The following is a 14,668-nucleotide window of genomic DNA, read 5'->3' as shown; positions in this document are numbered from 1 at the left end:
GTCCAATGTATCAGTGTCTCTATTTATTGGAAGAAATTTCCAAGTCCTTAGGGAATACACATCAACAGTTAAACAAGTTCTGAGTAGAAAACCAAAGCTCTTGGTGGGGTGACCAATTTAGGCATCACCAGGTGTTCCCCCCCCCCATGGAAGAACAGTTGCCATGGAGAAGAAAATCAACAAACGCATAAAGCTCAAAAGTGCTGTCCAAATCTCAGATGGTGACAATTTCTGCATAGAAGAGAATCAGTTTATCCACACTACAAATTCCAATGTGGAGTCAAGGGAATGGTAAGCGGAAATTTTAATTTACTTAAATATTAAGGAGGTTAAATCTAATGATCAAATGAAACACTTTATGGTACATGAAAGCCAGCACCCAGAACATGACATGCGAAAGTGACCGAAGACAAAGAAAAGTTTTCAGCACAGTCAGCTGAGAGACAAAGATGGCAAGACTACAAAAAGTACATAGCCAGAAAACTCCAGGCATCCAGGGCTAGCATCTGACTTACCCTGGGGCAAATGCAAACAACTCATGGGCTGCTCCAGTGTAAACTAACTTGCCTCTACTGAACATCTAATCCGTCATTCTATCTGGCTGATTCTGTCCCTTCCTCCATTTACATTAAAGACAAAAAATTGTTACAAGGAGGACACTCTTCTCTCTATTCAACTGTATGCCAGCTCTCTTTCTTCTGCCACCCCAGGGAGGCTAGGACAGTCTGCTACCCAACGAACCATTATTGGTAATTAGGTTCCCTTTCTCACCTAAATCCATCCTTCTCGAATCCCTACCAAAAAAAAAAAAAATTTGCATGGAAAAGGTTCTAGGATTCCATAAAAATTCATCCCAACTCAATTCACATCCTATTTCCCTCTCCTCCAACCCACAGTAAAGCAAAAGAAACATCTTTTCTCCACCACCACCACCCCACCCGTCCCCCACCCCCCTTCGGAGGCCATTCATTTTCAACCCATTTCTCTAAATACTATTCCTAACACCTCCAGTAAAGACCTGAAAACAATGGGGAAGGAAATACCCCAGGCATCCCAGCAGGACGATCAGCTCCCAAGACAAAACTGGGAGATCAAAAGCGATAACGGCTTAATACACACAAACAATCTTTCTGAATTGTTACCCTGAACTTCCCAGGGGAAATCAGGGTCCCATGTACTTTCTGAGACCACAAATGCCAGGCTGAAGACTGAGCTCAGGTGCTGGAGTCCTTGCAAGCATCACCAATGCCTCAACTTTGCTCTCCCCCCTACTGTTAAATTAGTGACTGCAGTCAGGCTAGTGTATTGTCCAGGGCATTGGCACTGAACTGCCAACCTAATTGGTATTGCTGCACTGTCCATTTCACTGGTCTGTGTGGCAGCTCTCTGTTCAGCGTCACTGGTGAAAACCACCGCCACTTACCCTCCCTCCAGGGGAGGCAGAGATTCCACTAGAATCTAGAGCAGAGGTAGCTCATCCACCTGCTTCCACAACCACCAGATCATTCTTCCTCTCCTCTTCAGTCGTGTCCCATGGTTGTGTCTAAAAGCCTCATCTCAAAGCTTCCATAAAAATGATGAATGCTTCCAGGCTATGCAGGCAACACATTCAAGTCAACGTGATCTGACTTCCTGAGAGACTGAAAGTGTTGGAAGAACATGAGCAAGGCTCCTTGCCTATTCAAAGTTCTATGCCAAATGGGTGGTGCTCTCAGGAGCCAAAAGCACAACACTTTCTCTCCCACACAGAAAATCACCTTGGAGGGGAAATGTTTGGTGATGGTCAGCCAGGAGCCTGAGATAATCCTGAACCCAGATACTGAAAGGTTGGGATGGATCCTGTATTGACATGTGATCATCTGGCTGTGGGCCAGAAACATAATGTACCACAGGCAAGTTGAAAAAAATGATTTTAAAATGGGAAAACCTTTTTTAAAAAGGAAGGAAAAAGAGTCTGAAAAAGTAAAGTTTAATTTAAAAAATCATGTACATAAAACAGCTATTGATTCATCTTAAGCTCTCCCACTGGGTCTTTCACAGGCAAGTCAGTTTCCCACTGAGTCCAGACCTCCTAAAGATGCACCCACAGTGGACAGAGAGCCAGCCCCTTTTGAACAGGTGAACAACAGCAACTGCTACTCGGGCTTGAACTAACATCCAGGACCTGAGTGACTAAGCAGCAAGGCTAGCTTCCTGGGTGGTTCAGAAGGCCAGTTTCTTCATGAGCAGATACACTCTGGAGTCCACTTCAAATCCATGCAGATTGTTGGCATCACCCTGCAGCCTCATAAGCAGGCCCCCATAGGACACGTAGGCAGAGCTGAAACAGAAGACCCAGTCCCATGAGTCTGAGCGCTAGAGCAAAAACTGCTACTCAGCTGCTCTCCACGCTAGCCAAAGAAAAAAAGGCACCCTTCTAGAGTTCTGTCATTAGGAACCAACTTTCAGACAAAGATGACTGCACAGATATGTGCAAGGCGTGTTTTTTATATCAGAAAGGTGGAAAATACTCCATGCCCAGAATAAGGGAAATGGTCAAATCAATTAAGATACATCCATTTACTGGAATGTTACACAGCTATAAAAATGTTTAGGAAAAGCTTTAAACTGACATGAGGAAACATGTTTTACATAACATTAAGCAAATGGAACAGAACAAAACATTGTAATAAACAACATGATCTCAAAGAAAAAAGTACATAGAAAAAAAAAACTAGAACATTCAAGAATGTTTATGTAGAAGATTCCCTCTGGTTATAGAATTATAGGTGACTTTTTTCCTTCTTCATATTACTTTTCAGCTTTTCAAATTTCTTGCAAAGGGTACATATTGTTTTAATAAGGTTTTAAAGAAAAGGAAAAAATAGTTGGGCAGAGAAACCAAAGAACTAGGGATTGGAATGCAGAGTAGCAACACACACACACAAACAAAAAAGCCTAGCAGTTTAATCACTTATGCTGCATTTAGTTCTTGGAGAAGTAACTTTCCTTGGCATTTCACTCAGCAAGATTAACAGTTTCTCATTTAGATCACAGGGCTTAAGATCCTGACAGAGGGCAAACCAAGCAGCCTACATTTCAGACTGAAACTGTTTCCAAAACAGTTCCTTTCTGGGTCCCCCTAGGTCTGAGGTGCTTGAAGAAAGAAATCCAGGGAGCCTGAGGATGGTCCAGATTTTCAAAGCATAGCCCAAATTTTCAAATTGAGGAGGGAAAGGGCTCTCACAAGACCCCGGAACTTACAGGCGTGTTGCTGCTTCAGTAGAAGTTTCGTCTCCCTCAATCCTGTACACTTTCCCATACATGACATACTCAAATTGGTCAGCCCTGTGGAACAATAGGGGCAGTTATTCTTAAATACAGTTAACAAAAGTAAGAGGCCCTTTAAAAAAAGGGTAACTGGTAACTATATGCCAGCATCATAACAACAGGCACTTTCTAAACGTGATGTCATTCAATCCTCATAGCAACCCTGTGAGCTAGGTATAATCATCAGTATGCTACTGATGAGAAAAAACTAAGGTTGAAGGAGGTTAAGGTTATTCAACAAATAAGTGGTATAGCTGAGATGTGAACTGAGTGGGGGTCCAGAGCCTTTCCATCACACCAAACTCCCTCTCAAGACACAAGGCCCACAGAGCCTAGGTCACTCAGTGCTCATTTCCTCCACTATCAAAAACCGACAACTCACACTGTAATCATTGCTTTGGATAAACACCTGGATGTCTGGATTCTTAAGTGCTGCAGTTTCCTTAAGCTAACACAGAGTCTGCTGATAATCATTTATTTCATGAATTAAGTAAGGGTCTTTCTATACACCTATCTACTTAGTCCTCAGGCACATTTCAGGTGCTCCCTTTTCTACCCCCTCACCTGGAAGGCCTATCATCTGTGGGGTTGTATTCACCATCATCCAGAGTACCATCTTCATATAAGGTACTGGCTATGACCAACCGGAACTTGTCACCTGAAAATAACAGCGATATCAGAGGGTGAAGAACAGCTGAGATGGCAGAAAGCCTCCTGCTGTTTGAGTTCAATACTTACCCAAGTCTACAGGGTAAATCTGAATGTTTACATCAAGGATGAGGTCCATCTTGAAAGATTCACTCTCACAATGCAGCCGAGACACTGGAGGGGAAGAATGGCAGAGGTTAATTGCCTGTGGCCCAAGGCAGTCCCTACAGGGCAGGGCAGACAGGTACTTCAGGGGACTGGATGCAATAGAATACTCAGTCTAATGCAGTCTGTATCCACTGGCCTCTCGTCTGGTCTCACAGAAGTGCAGGCTCAATCAGAATCACACATGCAAGAAGGAAAAGGGAGACAACTTGTGGCCAGTGGACAGAATCCACAGAAAAGAATCAAAGATCCTCTGGAAATAAATAATATCCAGGTTCTAGGCCAACCTAGGTGATTAAGAAACAACCTGATTTGGGGCAAGGTATTCATTCATCCTAAGGTTTCCTCTTCCTGTGTCAGGTGCTGTGCTAAGGCGATTGATTATCAAGATGTGTAAGAACTGGTATTTGTCCCGAAGAACATATCAGTGTCCAGGCAAAGGAAGAGACACCCAGGACAATTATTGATAAATGACAGAATAAAGAGGTGTATACCAAGCAGTCTGGGTAGACTCCAGGAGTTGGTGATGGACAGAGAAGCCTGGCATGCTGCAATTCATGGGGTCGCAAACAGTCGGATACGACTGAGCGACTGAACTGAACTGATACCAAGCAGTCAACTCTTAAACTCGGAGAGGATTTTACAGAGAGCTAAAGACTCTGAGGAATGGGATGTGAAGTCGGATTATTCACTGTACAACCTTGGGTGGGTTGCTTAGCCTCTCAGGGCAAAATTGATAAGACACCGCCTACTCTTGGAAGAGAATAAGTGAGACAAAGTGTGTGTAAAGTGTACAGTACAGTGCCTAGTCCCGAGTGGGAAGCGATTAGAAAAGATGCCTGGAGTCCACCAGCACCAGGAGAAAAGGCCACCCAGGCACCGAGCACAACTTGTGTGAAACCAGGGAGAGCTCGGAGTCTCCGTTTTCTTATCTATAAAATTATTTCTCGAAAGAGGTCCCCACACCAGGACCCGCCGGTAAGGAAAGGCCATGCGAAAGTGGGTGGACAAGCGGCCTAGGGGCGTGTACCCGAGGAGGTGAGCCCTTTCCCTCAAACCGCCCCTCCAAACCTTACTTACCTCGGTCAAACTTTTTGCCTTCCGGGTCAATGTCTTTTACATCAAAAATATCCTCAAACAGGATGCCCGCCATGGTGAGGGGGCCACGAGAGTAGCAGAGGGACTGAGCGCGCGACCACGACGACTAGGGGTAGCGCACCCCCTCGCGTGGAGTAAAAGAGAGGAGCTAAGAAGACGCAGCGCTTGAACAGCCGCAGCAAAGGAATAGAATAACGCATGCGCACAGACGAGCTGTAACGCAGCCACTTCCGCTGCCTAGCTCGCGGGGCTCTTTAACTTCCGCCCCGAACGATGGTTTCCGAGAGGTTTCGGAATTAAGGGCTGGTTTCGGGTCCAGAAAACCCCGCCCCGAGCGGCGACACGATAGGTCCCACCTCCAACCGAGGTGGCGTCGCGTCCCGCTTTCTCCCGAGGCTTTACTGCGCCCTCTTCAGAAACCGGGTCTGGAAAACTGGAATGCTCAAGGGGACTGCCCCAGCAAGGGACCTGCCCCAGCGAGGGACCTTGATCCTTGACCCAGAGAAGCCCGGCCCGAGCCCTACCCTGCCGGTCTGCGTGCCCGTCGAGGGCACAGTCTGCACGGAGGGCGAGGGGAGCAGCACCACGCCCCCAGGGCGCTGGCCCGGCTGGGCGCAAAACCCTGCCCTTCCAGCTGGCACCCAGGCCGGCCCAGGCCGGCTCGTCCCAGCTGGATGTCACCTGAGCCGAGTCCCTCCAGTTTGGGAATTTGCCATGATGTCACCATGGGGAAGAGGAAAGCCTGCACCGTCCCCTTCCCTACTCTCTTCCCTCACACCGCCCCTTCAGCAGGGCATTAACCCCAAACCCACTGCCCTCCTCGAGCCCTGCCCCTTAAGCTCCGTTCTCCCCTTTCCCCTACCACGGTCCTCTCCTTCTAGACAAGCTCTCCTAAGTGCTTCTTTATCCTGGCATTACAGATGCCCCCTGTTTCTTTACATTGCCCCTTCCTCTAGGGTGCCGGCTTTCACACCTGCCCCCTCCTGGACACTGCTCCCTCACCCGGGAACCCCCTGCGACCTCCCGCGCGCCCCTTCACCCCGGCGCTGCCTCCTCCTGCACACTGCCTGTTTCCTGGGCACTGGCCTTTCCTGACACTCTCCCTGACGCTGCTCATACACCAATGCTCACCCCCTCTGCTCTGTCCTCCGGACCCTCGTAGAGAACGCAGAGCCCCAGCAGGCCGTGTTCCCCCATGGCGGCTAGACGTCAGCACCTACTTCGGTTTCTCTTTTGGGCCCTGCCAGGGAGAAGCGACCTCTGTCCCGCCACGCCCGCCTCCCAGGCACCTAGACCTCCCTTCCCTCTGGCCTCACCCATTCCCGTTCCCTCCCCACCTCCACCCCCAACTCCCCCCCACCCCCGCACTAGCCGAAGGCCGGGTGGCTTCAAGTGCACCTCCCTCGGGGTGCTCCTGGGGGACCCGCAAAGAAGGGAAGGAGAAAGGAAGGGGATGAGAGAGACCGAGGGTCTTAGTTCCAAGCAACACCCCCTTCTGGGCCTAGTGACCCCCTCCGAGTTCCCCCCAGCTTTGTTTTTCATCCCCCAGCAGAGCACAAGGACCTTGCCTGGCCAGTCAGCCGTTGGCCCCTCCGGAGAAGCAAGAGAGGGGACCGCCCCTGAGGGACTGGGCCCGAAATCTAATTTAGACGGCTCGGCAGCCCCTTGCCCCAGGCCCTACTGAGCCCCGGCGTATCCAGCCCCTCCCGACCCGGCGCGCAGAGCCGCAGCCTTGGTCCGGCCTCTCCACGTGCCAGCGGACCCGCCCCCGCCCTGGCCCGGGACGCCCCTCTCAGCCACTGGCCTCCACCGAGAGGGGTCGCGGGCTCGCGCGTTGCCCGTGTCCCCTGTCGCCTCTCCCGAGCCCAGGAGGCGGCCCCTACGCTGACCCCGGCCGGGCTGGGCCGGCTCCCTCGGAGGGGCCGGCGGGCGGAGCGGCGCGGAGGGCACCGCCCTCGGCCCGCCCGCCTAGGAGGGGACGCGAGCGGGAGGCTGTGCCAGCGGCGCCCGCCCGGGGCCCGCCGCACTCTGCACTCGGCCGCCCGGGCTGCAGGGACGGGGCGGCTGTGGTCGCGGGCTCCGCGGGCCGGGAATCGAGCCGGGCCAGAGCCCAAGCCGCGGCAGGAGGCCAGAGGGCTGTGAGCGGAGATGGCGGCGGCGGCGGCGGGGGCGGCGGCGGAGGAAGGGATGGAGCCGCGGGCGCTGCAGTACGAGCAGACCCTGGTAAGTGAACCCAGCAGAGCCCTGAGGAATGTGCTCCCGGACCGCTGCTCCCAGTTACCTGTGGAAGCGACGAGTTCCGGGGGGCCTAACCTAACCCTGTCCAGCCCTCTGACCTGGGGAAACTGAGAGCCTGAAGGGCTAAAAGATAGAAAGCTGCACGCAGGTCTCTGGCTGAGGCTGGGGGCCTGCACAGACAAGGACTTCAGGTGCTTGTACTAGTTGTCCTTCTCTCTACTCCCCCCCAGCAACGTTTTCCTTGCTCCTCCCCACCACCACCTGGGGCCAGGGCTCAGCGCCCCACTACCCCTTCCCAGCACTACTCACATCCTTGAACATTCTCTCTCTCCACTGTATCTCCACCATCCAAAGACGTTCCTTCTATCTCTACTTTGTGCATGGCACGTGCTAGAAAGACGATCAGACCTAAACCCAGCCCTGGCCCTTACCGCTGGGGTGGCTGGCAATCCAGCACGGGTAGGAATCCTTCAGTTGATTCTTTGGGGAAAAAAAAGGTTACCTGCTACCCTGGGGGACAGGAGCTTTACAGGAGGATGGGTCAAGCAGGAATGGTTGTGGGAATTGGGACCTTTGTCCAGGCTGACTCTGGGGTGTCCAGCCCCCACCCACGCCAAGGCCGACCCTCAACAGCATTAGAAGCAGGGGTCCTGGGGATCTGAGCTGACTCACAGCCACCACTGTAACTTCAGTGTTTGAGAAACCTTTTGCCTCTGCTTTTGTCACTGGGGTGGGGGACCCAAACTCTAGGGAAGGGAGTGGGCCTTGTAGCTTCTTTTTATCAGTGTGGGCTGGAATTTGCCCAGGAAGGAGGCAGGGAAGAAACTTCTCCAGGAGGAGGGGGCCTGGACTATATCTGAGGCAGGGAGGTGCCCAGTTATAAGAAAGAGTGACTGGATGAAACAGGATGACAGGGAGAGGTGGCAGGGTGGGGGTGGAGCAAGGGGAGAGGGGTAAGCCTTTGCACAGCCTGGGACATGTCTGCCAGTCTGCACGGGCCAAGAATGGGGCATTGGTCAGGGTAGCCGGGCACCAGCCACATCTCCTTCGCCTGGTCTCTATCTCATCTCTGGAACAGAGTTCTCAGGGTCAGGCTCTCCTGGGCATTCCCTGCTCCAGCCTCTCCCCGTGATCCTTTCGATCCCTTTGTCTTTCTCTCACACACTCACCTCCCCCTCCTATGCTGTCCGCCTCTTATACTCTACTCTCTTCTTCTCCTTCTCCCTTCTTCCCGTCTAGTCTCCTTCTTTCTCTTCTGTGCCCCTTCCCAGCCTCTTTTTCCCCCCTCTTTCTCCTCTCTGGTTCCCTCTCCTTCCTTTCCTGCCCTCTATCACTCTCTCTCTCTCTGTGTGTATCTCTATCTTTCCCTCCCTCCACTCCCCCCCACCCCAAGCCCCAACAGGAGCCCTTTGTGTCCCGAAGCTCTGCGGGTGGCAGCCGGAATCTACTCCTCCCCACCCCCCAACACACGCCCAGCTTGGCAGGTCTAGCCACTGCTCAGCCACTCTCCCATCCCATCACCCCAGCATCCACAGTCACAGCCAAGCCATCAGCTTCTGCTGTCCCCTAACCCACCACGGGTCTCAGGGCAGCTCCAGAGTGGGGCCGAGGTCACCAAGTACTCTCTACCCACCCAGAGAGACTTTCCACTCCCAGCTGGGCTGGCAGGCTGGGGTGGGAGTGGAGAATGGGGACAAGGGGATTAGGGTGGGTGGGAGGGGTGCAGCTGAGTCGGTCACAGGCCAGAGGCCCAGTGGGAACGTGATAAGGATTGGGGCCCCGCCTGTCCCTAGGCCCAGCTCAGCTGCCCCCAGTTCCTTGAGGCCCTTATTGTTACACATATGCCCTTGACCATCCCTTATTCTCTGACCTTCCCTCCTCCCACTGCTTTAGGTTTTTCCATCTTTTCCTTCTCTGGGGCTTTCCCTCCCACTCCTCCTCTTTTGCTCCCCGCCTCCCCAGGCTTGTGAGAAGAGGACTGATTATTCTGCCACCCCCAGAGCTGTGTCCCTGTACCTTGGCTGTCCCCATCACTCCAGCCAGAACAGCCCCCACAATCCGCAGTGTGCATTGTTCCCACACCCCAAGCCAAAGTGGGAAACATGGGTTTAAAAAGGGGTACATAATGTGGGGGCTGGGAGAAGGGGGGTTGAGGCCCCAGGAGCCCTCCCTGCCTCCCCACTCTGTCCATGTCTAACCCCCATCTCCCCTATTGCTCAGATGTACGGGCGTTATACTCAGGACCTTGGGGCCTTTGCCAAAGAGGAAGCTGCTCGGATCCGCCTGGGAGGGCCTGAACCCTGGCGGAGTCCACCTTCCCCTCGGGCTCCCCCGGAGCTCCTGGAATATGGACAGAGCCGATGCGCCCGATGCCGCAGTGAGACCTGGGTTGGGGCAGGGGACTTGGCTGAGCTGTGTTGAGGGGGAGAGAGGCCACTTGAGCTGCCCGGGAGGGGCAGGGCAGGGGTGGACAGGGGTAGGTATGCTTTGGTGCCAGCATCCCTTTCTTCCCTCACCTGCTCCCAGTCTGTACAGTACACTGCCATAAGTTCCTAGTGTCCAGGGTTGGTGAAGACTGGATCTTCCTAGTCCTGCTGGGGCTCCTCATGGCCCTGGTCAGCTGGGCCATGGACTACGCCATCGCTGCCTGTCTGCAGGGTGAGGACAAGGGCTGGCGGGGAAGGGCGGGAGAGAACAAGCCTGCTTCCTCCATGCCGCATTTGTCCACTGACCACTTCCCCTGGCCGGCCTGACCACCCTGTCTTCAGGCGTAATCACTGCCACTCCCATAGGCCACAACTTCTTGCTGACCTGTCCAGCTGACCCTATCACCTACAGTGATCTTTGTCTCAGTGAATGCCCTCTAACCCCCTCCCTACCCCTTGTTCCCCTGGCTCTGTACAGTATTCCCTGGGACAGCTGGTCACACAACCATGTCCAGCGGCCAGGCAGGGACTGGGTGTGTGCACCGGTATGCCAGTGATATGTCCTCTCTCCACAGCTCAGCAGTGGATGTCCCGGGGCTTGAACACTAACCTGTTACTCCAGTATCTGGCCTGGGTCACCTACCCCGTCGTCCTCATCACTTTCTCTGCTGGATTCACACAGATCCTGGCTCCTCAGGCTGTCGGTACAATAGGAGAGAAAGGGAGGGCGGAGATGGGCCTCCGGAAACAGGCACATCCGGTGACTCTCCTGGGATTGTGCACCCCCCGCCCCAGGGTCCGGCATCCCCGAGATGAAGACCATCTTGCGGGGAGTGGTGCTGAAGGAATACCTCACCCTCAAGACCTTCGTAGCTAAAGTCATCGGGCTGACTTGTGCCCTCGGCAGTGGGATGCCCCTTGGCAAAGAGGTCATTGCAGATTGGGGAATGAAGGAGTCCCTCCCAGGGGAGGATGAAGCCGGGCCAACATCAGGGTGTGCCCCGGCCCCACTCACCACCTGCCTCTACCTCCCAGGGCCCTTTTGTGCATATTGCAAGCATGTGTGCCGCCCTTCTCAGCAAGTTCCTCTCACTGTTTGGGGGCATCTACGAGGTAAGGGGGACATTGGGGTAAGGTATAGAGGTGGGGTGGACTGCTGAGCCCACGCTAACGCTAATGCCGACTCCCCTTCCCACCACTCTTCGCCAGAATGAATCCCGGAACACAGAGATGCTGGCCGCCGCCTGTGCCGTGGGGGTGGGCTGCTGCTTTGCGGCTCCCATTGGAGGTGGGCAGAGAGGGTCAGCCCCAGCCCAGCCCTTGGGTCAGAGACCGTGGGCCAGGCCCAGGCCTCAAGGGGCGCTCTCCCTGCCCCCACCTCCTGCAGGTGTGCTATTCAGCATTGAGGTCACCTCCACCTTCTTTGCGGTGCGCAACTACTGGCGGGGCTTCTTTGCTGCCACCTTCAGTGCCTTCATCTTCCGGGTCTTGGCCGTCTGGAACCGTGATGAAGGTGGGGGAACCTGGTTCAGGAGGCAAGCCCTGAAATGGTTCAGATGAGGTGGAGCCCTCCAAGGCTACACCCACCTCCCTCTGCTGCTCTGCTTCCCTTCAGAGACCATCACGGCTCTGTTCAAAACCCGGTTCCGGCTTGACTTCCCCTTCGACCTCCAGGAGCTGCCAGCCTTTGCTGTTATTGGGTGAGGAGCTGAGGGAGCTGAGGTGTGGGAGAGGAGGAGGTGAGAGAAGGAAGACCTCCTTTTACGTGGGTGCTCCTTCCCTCTCCAGTATTGCCAGTGGCTTCGGGGGAGCACTCTTTGTGTACCTGAACCGGAAGATTGTCCAGGTGATGCGGAAGCAGAAGACCATCAACCGTTTCCTCATGAAGAAGTGAGTTGATTCTTCTTTGGGTTGTATGAGAGTCATTCCCTTGGTGGAGGAGAGGGGAGACATGGTAACAAGTGAGATAGCAAATAGTGGCCCAGTAAAAAATGGGCAGTCCCTGGAGGAAATTGTCAAATGGTGTTCTCCAGACTGAACATTTTGACTTTTATTTAAATTACCTGAAAATTGCCACTTTTGAATTTTTAGTCAGTGGCAGAGGGCATTTTGGATCAAAGACTAAGTCTTCCTGTAGGCCGTTGGGTTGGCCCAGATAGCAGTGCCCCCTGAAGAATGAGTTTTAGTTCTTCCTCCTGCTTTCACAGTTGAGACCCCAAGGCTTGGGAGCTGAGAGGCTTGAGACGTGATTTCTCTTGGGACTGACATGCTTCAGGGAAAGGGCAACCTGCTCCCTTGGCACCTCCGGTCAGCTTCATGAGTAACCCTAGCTTTCCTCAACAACACCTTCACTCTTAAGTCACCACAGAGAGACAGAGGCAGAAGCTTGAGGGTAAGGGGAGGAGTCACAGCTTTAGAGGTACTCACAGAGGGCTGGGAGGATGGATTCTCCGCTGCTGCTACCTACTTAGGGAGTGAGAAGCCAAAAGAAAGACATCAGATGGCCTGGATGGCCATCACCTCAGGGCCATTGTGTCATGAGTGGCAAAGGGGGCCTTTTCTCAGAACTGTGTGCTTTTATGTAAGAGCCAAGGCTCTGCTGTGACCTTAGCTGTAAGGTATGTGAGGGCACCCAAGCCTATCACCAGCCTGAGATTGGTATTTGATGCTGTGAAACCTACATCTCTTAGACGCCTGCTCTTCCCGGCTCTGGTGACTCTGCTCATCTCTACTCTGACCTTCCCCCCTGGCTTTGGACAGTTCATGGCCGGACAGGTAACCCAAGGCAAAGCAGGAACATGTACCTTTTCTTGGGATGTATCCCTTTGAAAGCCAATAGCCCTTGCTTGCCTATGGGCCCCTTCCCTTTCCATCCTATCTGTCCGCCCAGACTGAGGCACCCTGTTCACCTACAGCTCTCACAGAAAGAGACACTGGTCACCCTGTTTGACAATCGGACGTGGGTCCGCCAGGGTCTCATGGAGGAACTAGAGCCACCTGGAACCTCACAGGCCTGGAACCCACCACGGGCCAACGTCTTCCTCACTCTGGTCATCTTCATTCTCATGAAGGTAGGGCTCCTTACGTATGTATAGCCAACACAGGCTTACTAGGTGTCGGGCACTGCTCTAAGCAATGCCCTATATTAACCCCTTTAAGCCTCACAGCAATGCTATGAGAAAGGTACTAGTAGTACCCTTGTGTTAAAGGTGGAAAGTCAAGGCACAAAGAGGTTAAAAGTAACTGGCCCAAAGTCACACAGCTAGATAGCAAAGTGAGGAGCTGAACCCAAGCCAACTGGTTCCAAAGTCCTCCTTTTCCTCACCTCTGGGGGATTCTGAGATAACTGGGACATTTGTGCCTGACTGATAAGCAAGGTAGGCTTCTGGGGTGGAGCTGGGGGCTGCCTAGGGCCGGGTGGTGCCTCTACCTGTTTGAACAACCTCCTGCCTGCAGTTCTGGATGTCTGCACTGGCTACCACCATCCCAGTGCCCTGTGGGGCCTTCATGCCGGTGTTTGTCATTGGTGAGTCCTCAGCTGCCTGTTCCAGCCTGCACCCTCTGGCCACCCCTTGGCCATCCCCTCTCTGCCTGGGAGCGGGTTTTGGTCCAGCCCCAGCCCCAACCCCCACCCCCGCAGGGTAGTCCCCTGCACTGAATGACCCACCGGCCCCTCCCCCCACCCTCTGACCCTCTCTCTTCCTAGTGTCCCTGCCCTCCCCCTCCACTACCTGTTTCTCTTCCCACCCCCCTCCATGAAGGAGCAGCATTTGGGCGTCTGGTGGGCGAAAGCATGGCTGCTTGGTTCCCTGACGGGATTCACACAGACAGCAGCACTTACAGGATTGTGCCTGGAGGCTATGCAGTGGTGGGTGAGTACTCCAGGTCTCTATCTGTCTTGGAAGACCCCTATGGCTGGGCCATAGGACCTGAGGCTCTGGCGCCCCCTGCTGGCAGAAACCAGGCTTCCCTCAGATGCACAGGCCCACTCCCCAGGATTGCACAGGGCAGCCCTGAGGGTCCTGCCCAGAGTTGAGGGGTGGGGGGGTCATCTGGGGTCTGGGCACCCTGAGGAGACTGAAGGTGGCTGTCCCCAGGGGCGGCTGCGCTGGCAGGAGCAGTGACGCACACTGTGTCCACGGCCGTGATCGTGTTCGAGCTCACAGGCCAGATCGCCCACATCCTGCCTGTTATGATCGCCGTCATTCTGGCCAATGCCGTTGCCCAGAGCCTACAGCCCTCACTCTATGACAGCATCATCCGAATCAAGAAGCTGCCTTACCTGCCTGAGCTGGGCTGGGGCCGCCACCAGTACGGAGGGCTGGGTGACAAGGGGGGTGTGGGTGAGGGGCAGAAGGCATCCTAGGACTCTGTCACACACACCTCCAGCAAGTGAGGCTGGGAGACCAGCCACCCTGCTGCCTCCTGGCCACAACCGCCCTTGTCCACTCCATGGGGAACTGTGGCTGACCCACCTGATCAGAACGAGGGCAGAGGGTGCTCCTGGGCCCTTCACCCTTGTCCCCATAAGCTCTGGGGCCTTCCCCGTCACCCTGGGATGGTCGTACTCCTGGCTGCCCTCCCCACACTGACCACAAAGAGAGTGCCTCTCTCGGCCCTCAGGCAGTACCGGGTACGAGTGGAGGACATCATGGTGCGGGACGTTCCCCACGTGGCACTCAGCTGCACGTTCCGGGACCTGCGGCTGGCACTGCACAGGACCAAGGGCCGCATGCTGGCCCTAGTAGAGTCCCCGGGTGAGCCAGGAGGGGGGACTAGGAATG

General features: G+C 54.3%; 2 protein-coding genes across 12 annotated transcripts in view; one reads left to right on the top strand and one right to left on the bottom strand.

Moving 5' to 3' along the window:
* Positions 1–1,953: 1,953 nt before the first annotated feature.
* Positions 1,954–11,407, bottom strand: POLR2H (RNA polymerase II, I and III subunit H). Of its 5 annotated transcripts, none has more exons than XM_081571302.1 (6): positions 11,263–11,407; positions 10,495–10,582; positions 4,048–4,131; positions 3,874–3,967; positions 3,244–3,327; positions 1,954–2,320 (listed from the first exon to the last, which is right to left on the bottom strand). In XM_081571302.1, the coding sequence occupies exons 3-6, from the start codon at positions 4,094–4,096 to the stop codon at positions 2,203–2,205; spliced, it is 345 nt and encodes a 114-aa protein (XP_081427428.1). In that variant the 5' UTR covers positions 4,097–4,131; positions 10,495–10,582; positions 11,263–11,407; the 3' UTR covers positions 1,954–2,202. The 5 variants fall into 5 exon arrangements, with proteins under 5 accessions (XP_081427428.1, XP_081427429.1, XP_081427426.1 ...); XM_081571303.1 differs by having other exon boundaries at positions 11,303–11,407; XM_081571300.1 differs by lacking the exons at positions 10,495–10,582; positions 11,263–11,407 and adding an exon at positions 4,233–5,426.
* CLCN2 (chloride voltage-gated channel 2) overlaps positions 7,036–14,668 on the top strand; it is a 15,145-nt gene continuing 7,512 nt past the window's right edge. For 4 of the 7 annotated variants that reach the window (XM_081571286.1, XM_081571284.1, XM_081571287.1 and 1 more), the window contains exons 1-16: positions 7,183–7,443; positions 9,679–9,835; positions 9,985–10,116; positions 10,460–10,588; positions 10,680–10,813; positions 10,920–10,997; positions 11,094–11,172; positions 11,272–11,397; positions 11,500–11,584; positions 11,673–11,774; positions 12,575–12,659; positions 12,800–12,955; positions 13,341–13,410; positions 13,646–13,756; positions 13,982–14,195; positions 14,508–14,641. In XM_081571286.1, the coding sequence (XP_081427412.1) occupies positions 7,369–7,443; positions 9,679–9,835; positions 9,985–10,116; positions 10,460–10,588; positions 10,680–10,813; positions 10,920–10,997; positions 11,094–11,172; positions 11,272–11,397; positions 11,500–11,584; positions 11,673–11,774; positions 12,575–12,659; positions 12,800–12,955; positions 13,341–13,410; positions 13,646–13,756; positions 13,982–14,195; positions 14,508–14,641 (1,867 nt within the window). In that variant the 5' untranslated portion in view covers positions 7,183–7,368. Of the gene's footprint in view, positions 7,444–9,678; positions 9,836–9,984; positions 10,117–10,459; positions 10,589–10,679; positions 10,814–10,919; positions 10,998–11,093; positions 11,173–11,271; positions 11,398–11,499; positions 11,585–11,672; positions 11,775–12,574; positions 12,660–12,799; positions 12,956–13,340; positions 13,415–13,645; positions 13,757–13,981; positions 14,196–14,507; positions 14,642–14,668 lie in introns of all 7 variants that reach the window. The other 3 variants (XM_081571282.1, XM_081571285.1, XM_081571288.1) reach the window with 3 other exon arrangements.

This window comes from Giraffa tippelskirchi, chromosome 2 (genome assembly GCF_054371585.1).
Source record: "Giraffa tippelskirchi isolate mGirTip1 chromosome 2, T2T-mGirTip1v1.2.pri, whole genome shotgun sequence".
In the NCBI taxonomy this organism is placed as follows: Eukaryota; Metazoa; Chordata; class Mammalia; order Artiodactyla; family Giraffidae; genus Giraffa; species Giraffa tippelskirchi.
Note: the sequence above shows the minus strand (reverse complement) of the source record. Positions and strands in the feature narration are given on the sequence as shown.

What these genes read in the sequence shown, in the direction of transcription:
- POLR2H (XM_081571298.1), bottom strand. Translation starts at nt 5,275, where the DNA reads ATGGCGGGCATCCTGTTTGAGGATATTTTTGATGTAAAAGACATTGAC. An exon ending in ACAGATGATAGGCCTTCCAG is followed by an intron (nt 3,328 to 3,873) that starts GTGAGGGGGTAG and finishes ATTGTTCCACAG; the next exon opens with GGCTGACCAATTTGAGTATG. An exon ending in ACTGAAGCAGCAACACGCCT is followed by an intron (nt 2,321 to 3,243) that starts GTAAGTTCCGGG and finishes CTTCTGTTTCAG; the next exon opens with CTCTGCCTACGTGTCCTATG.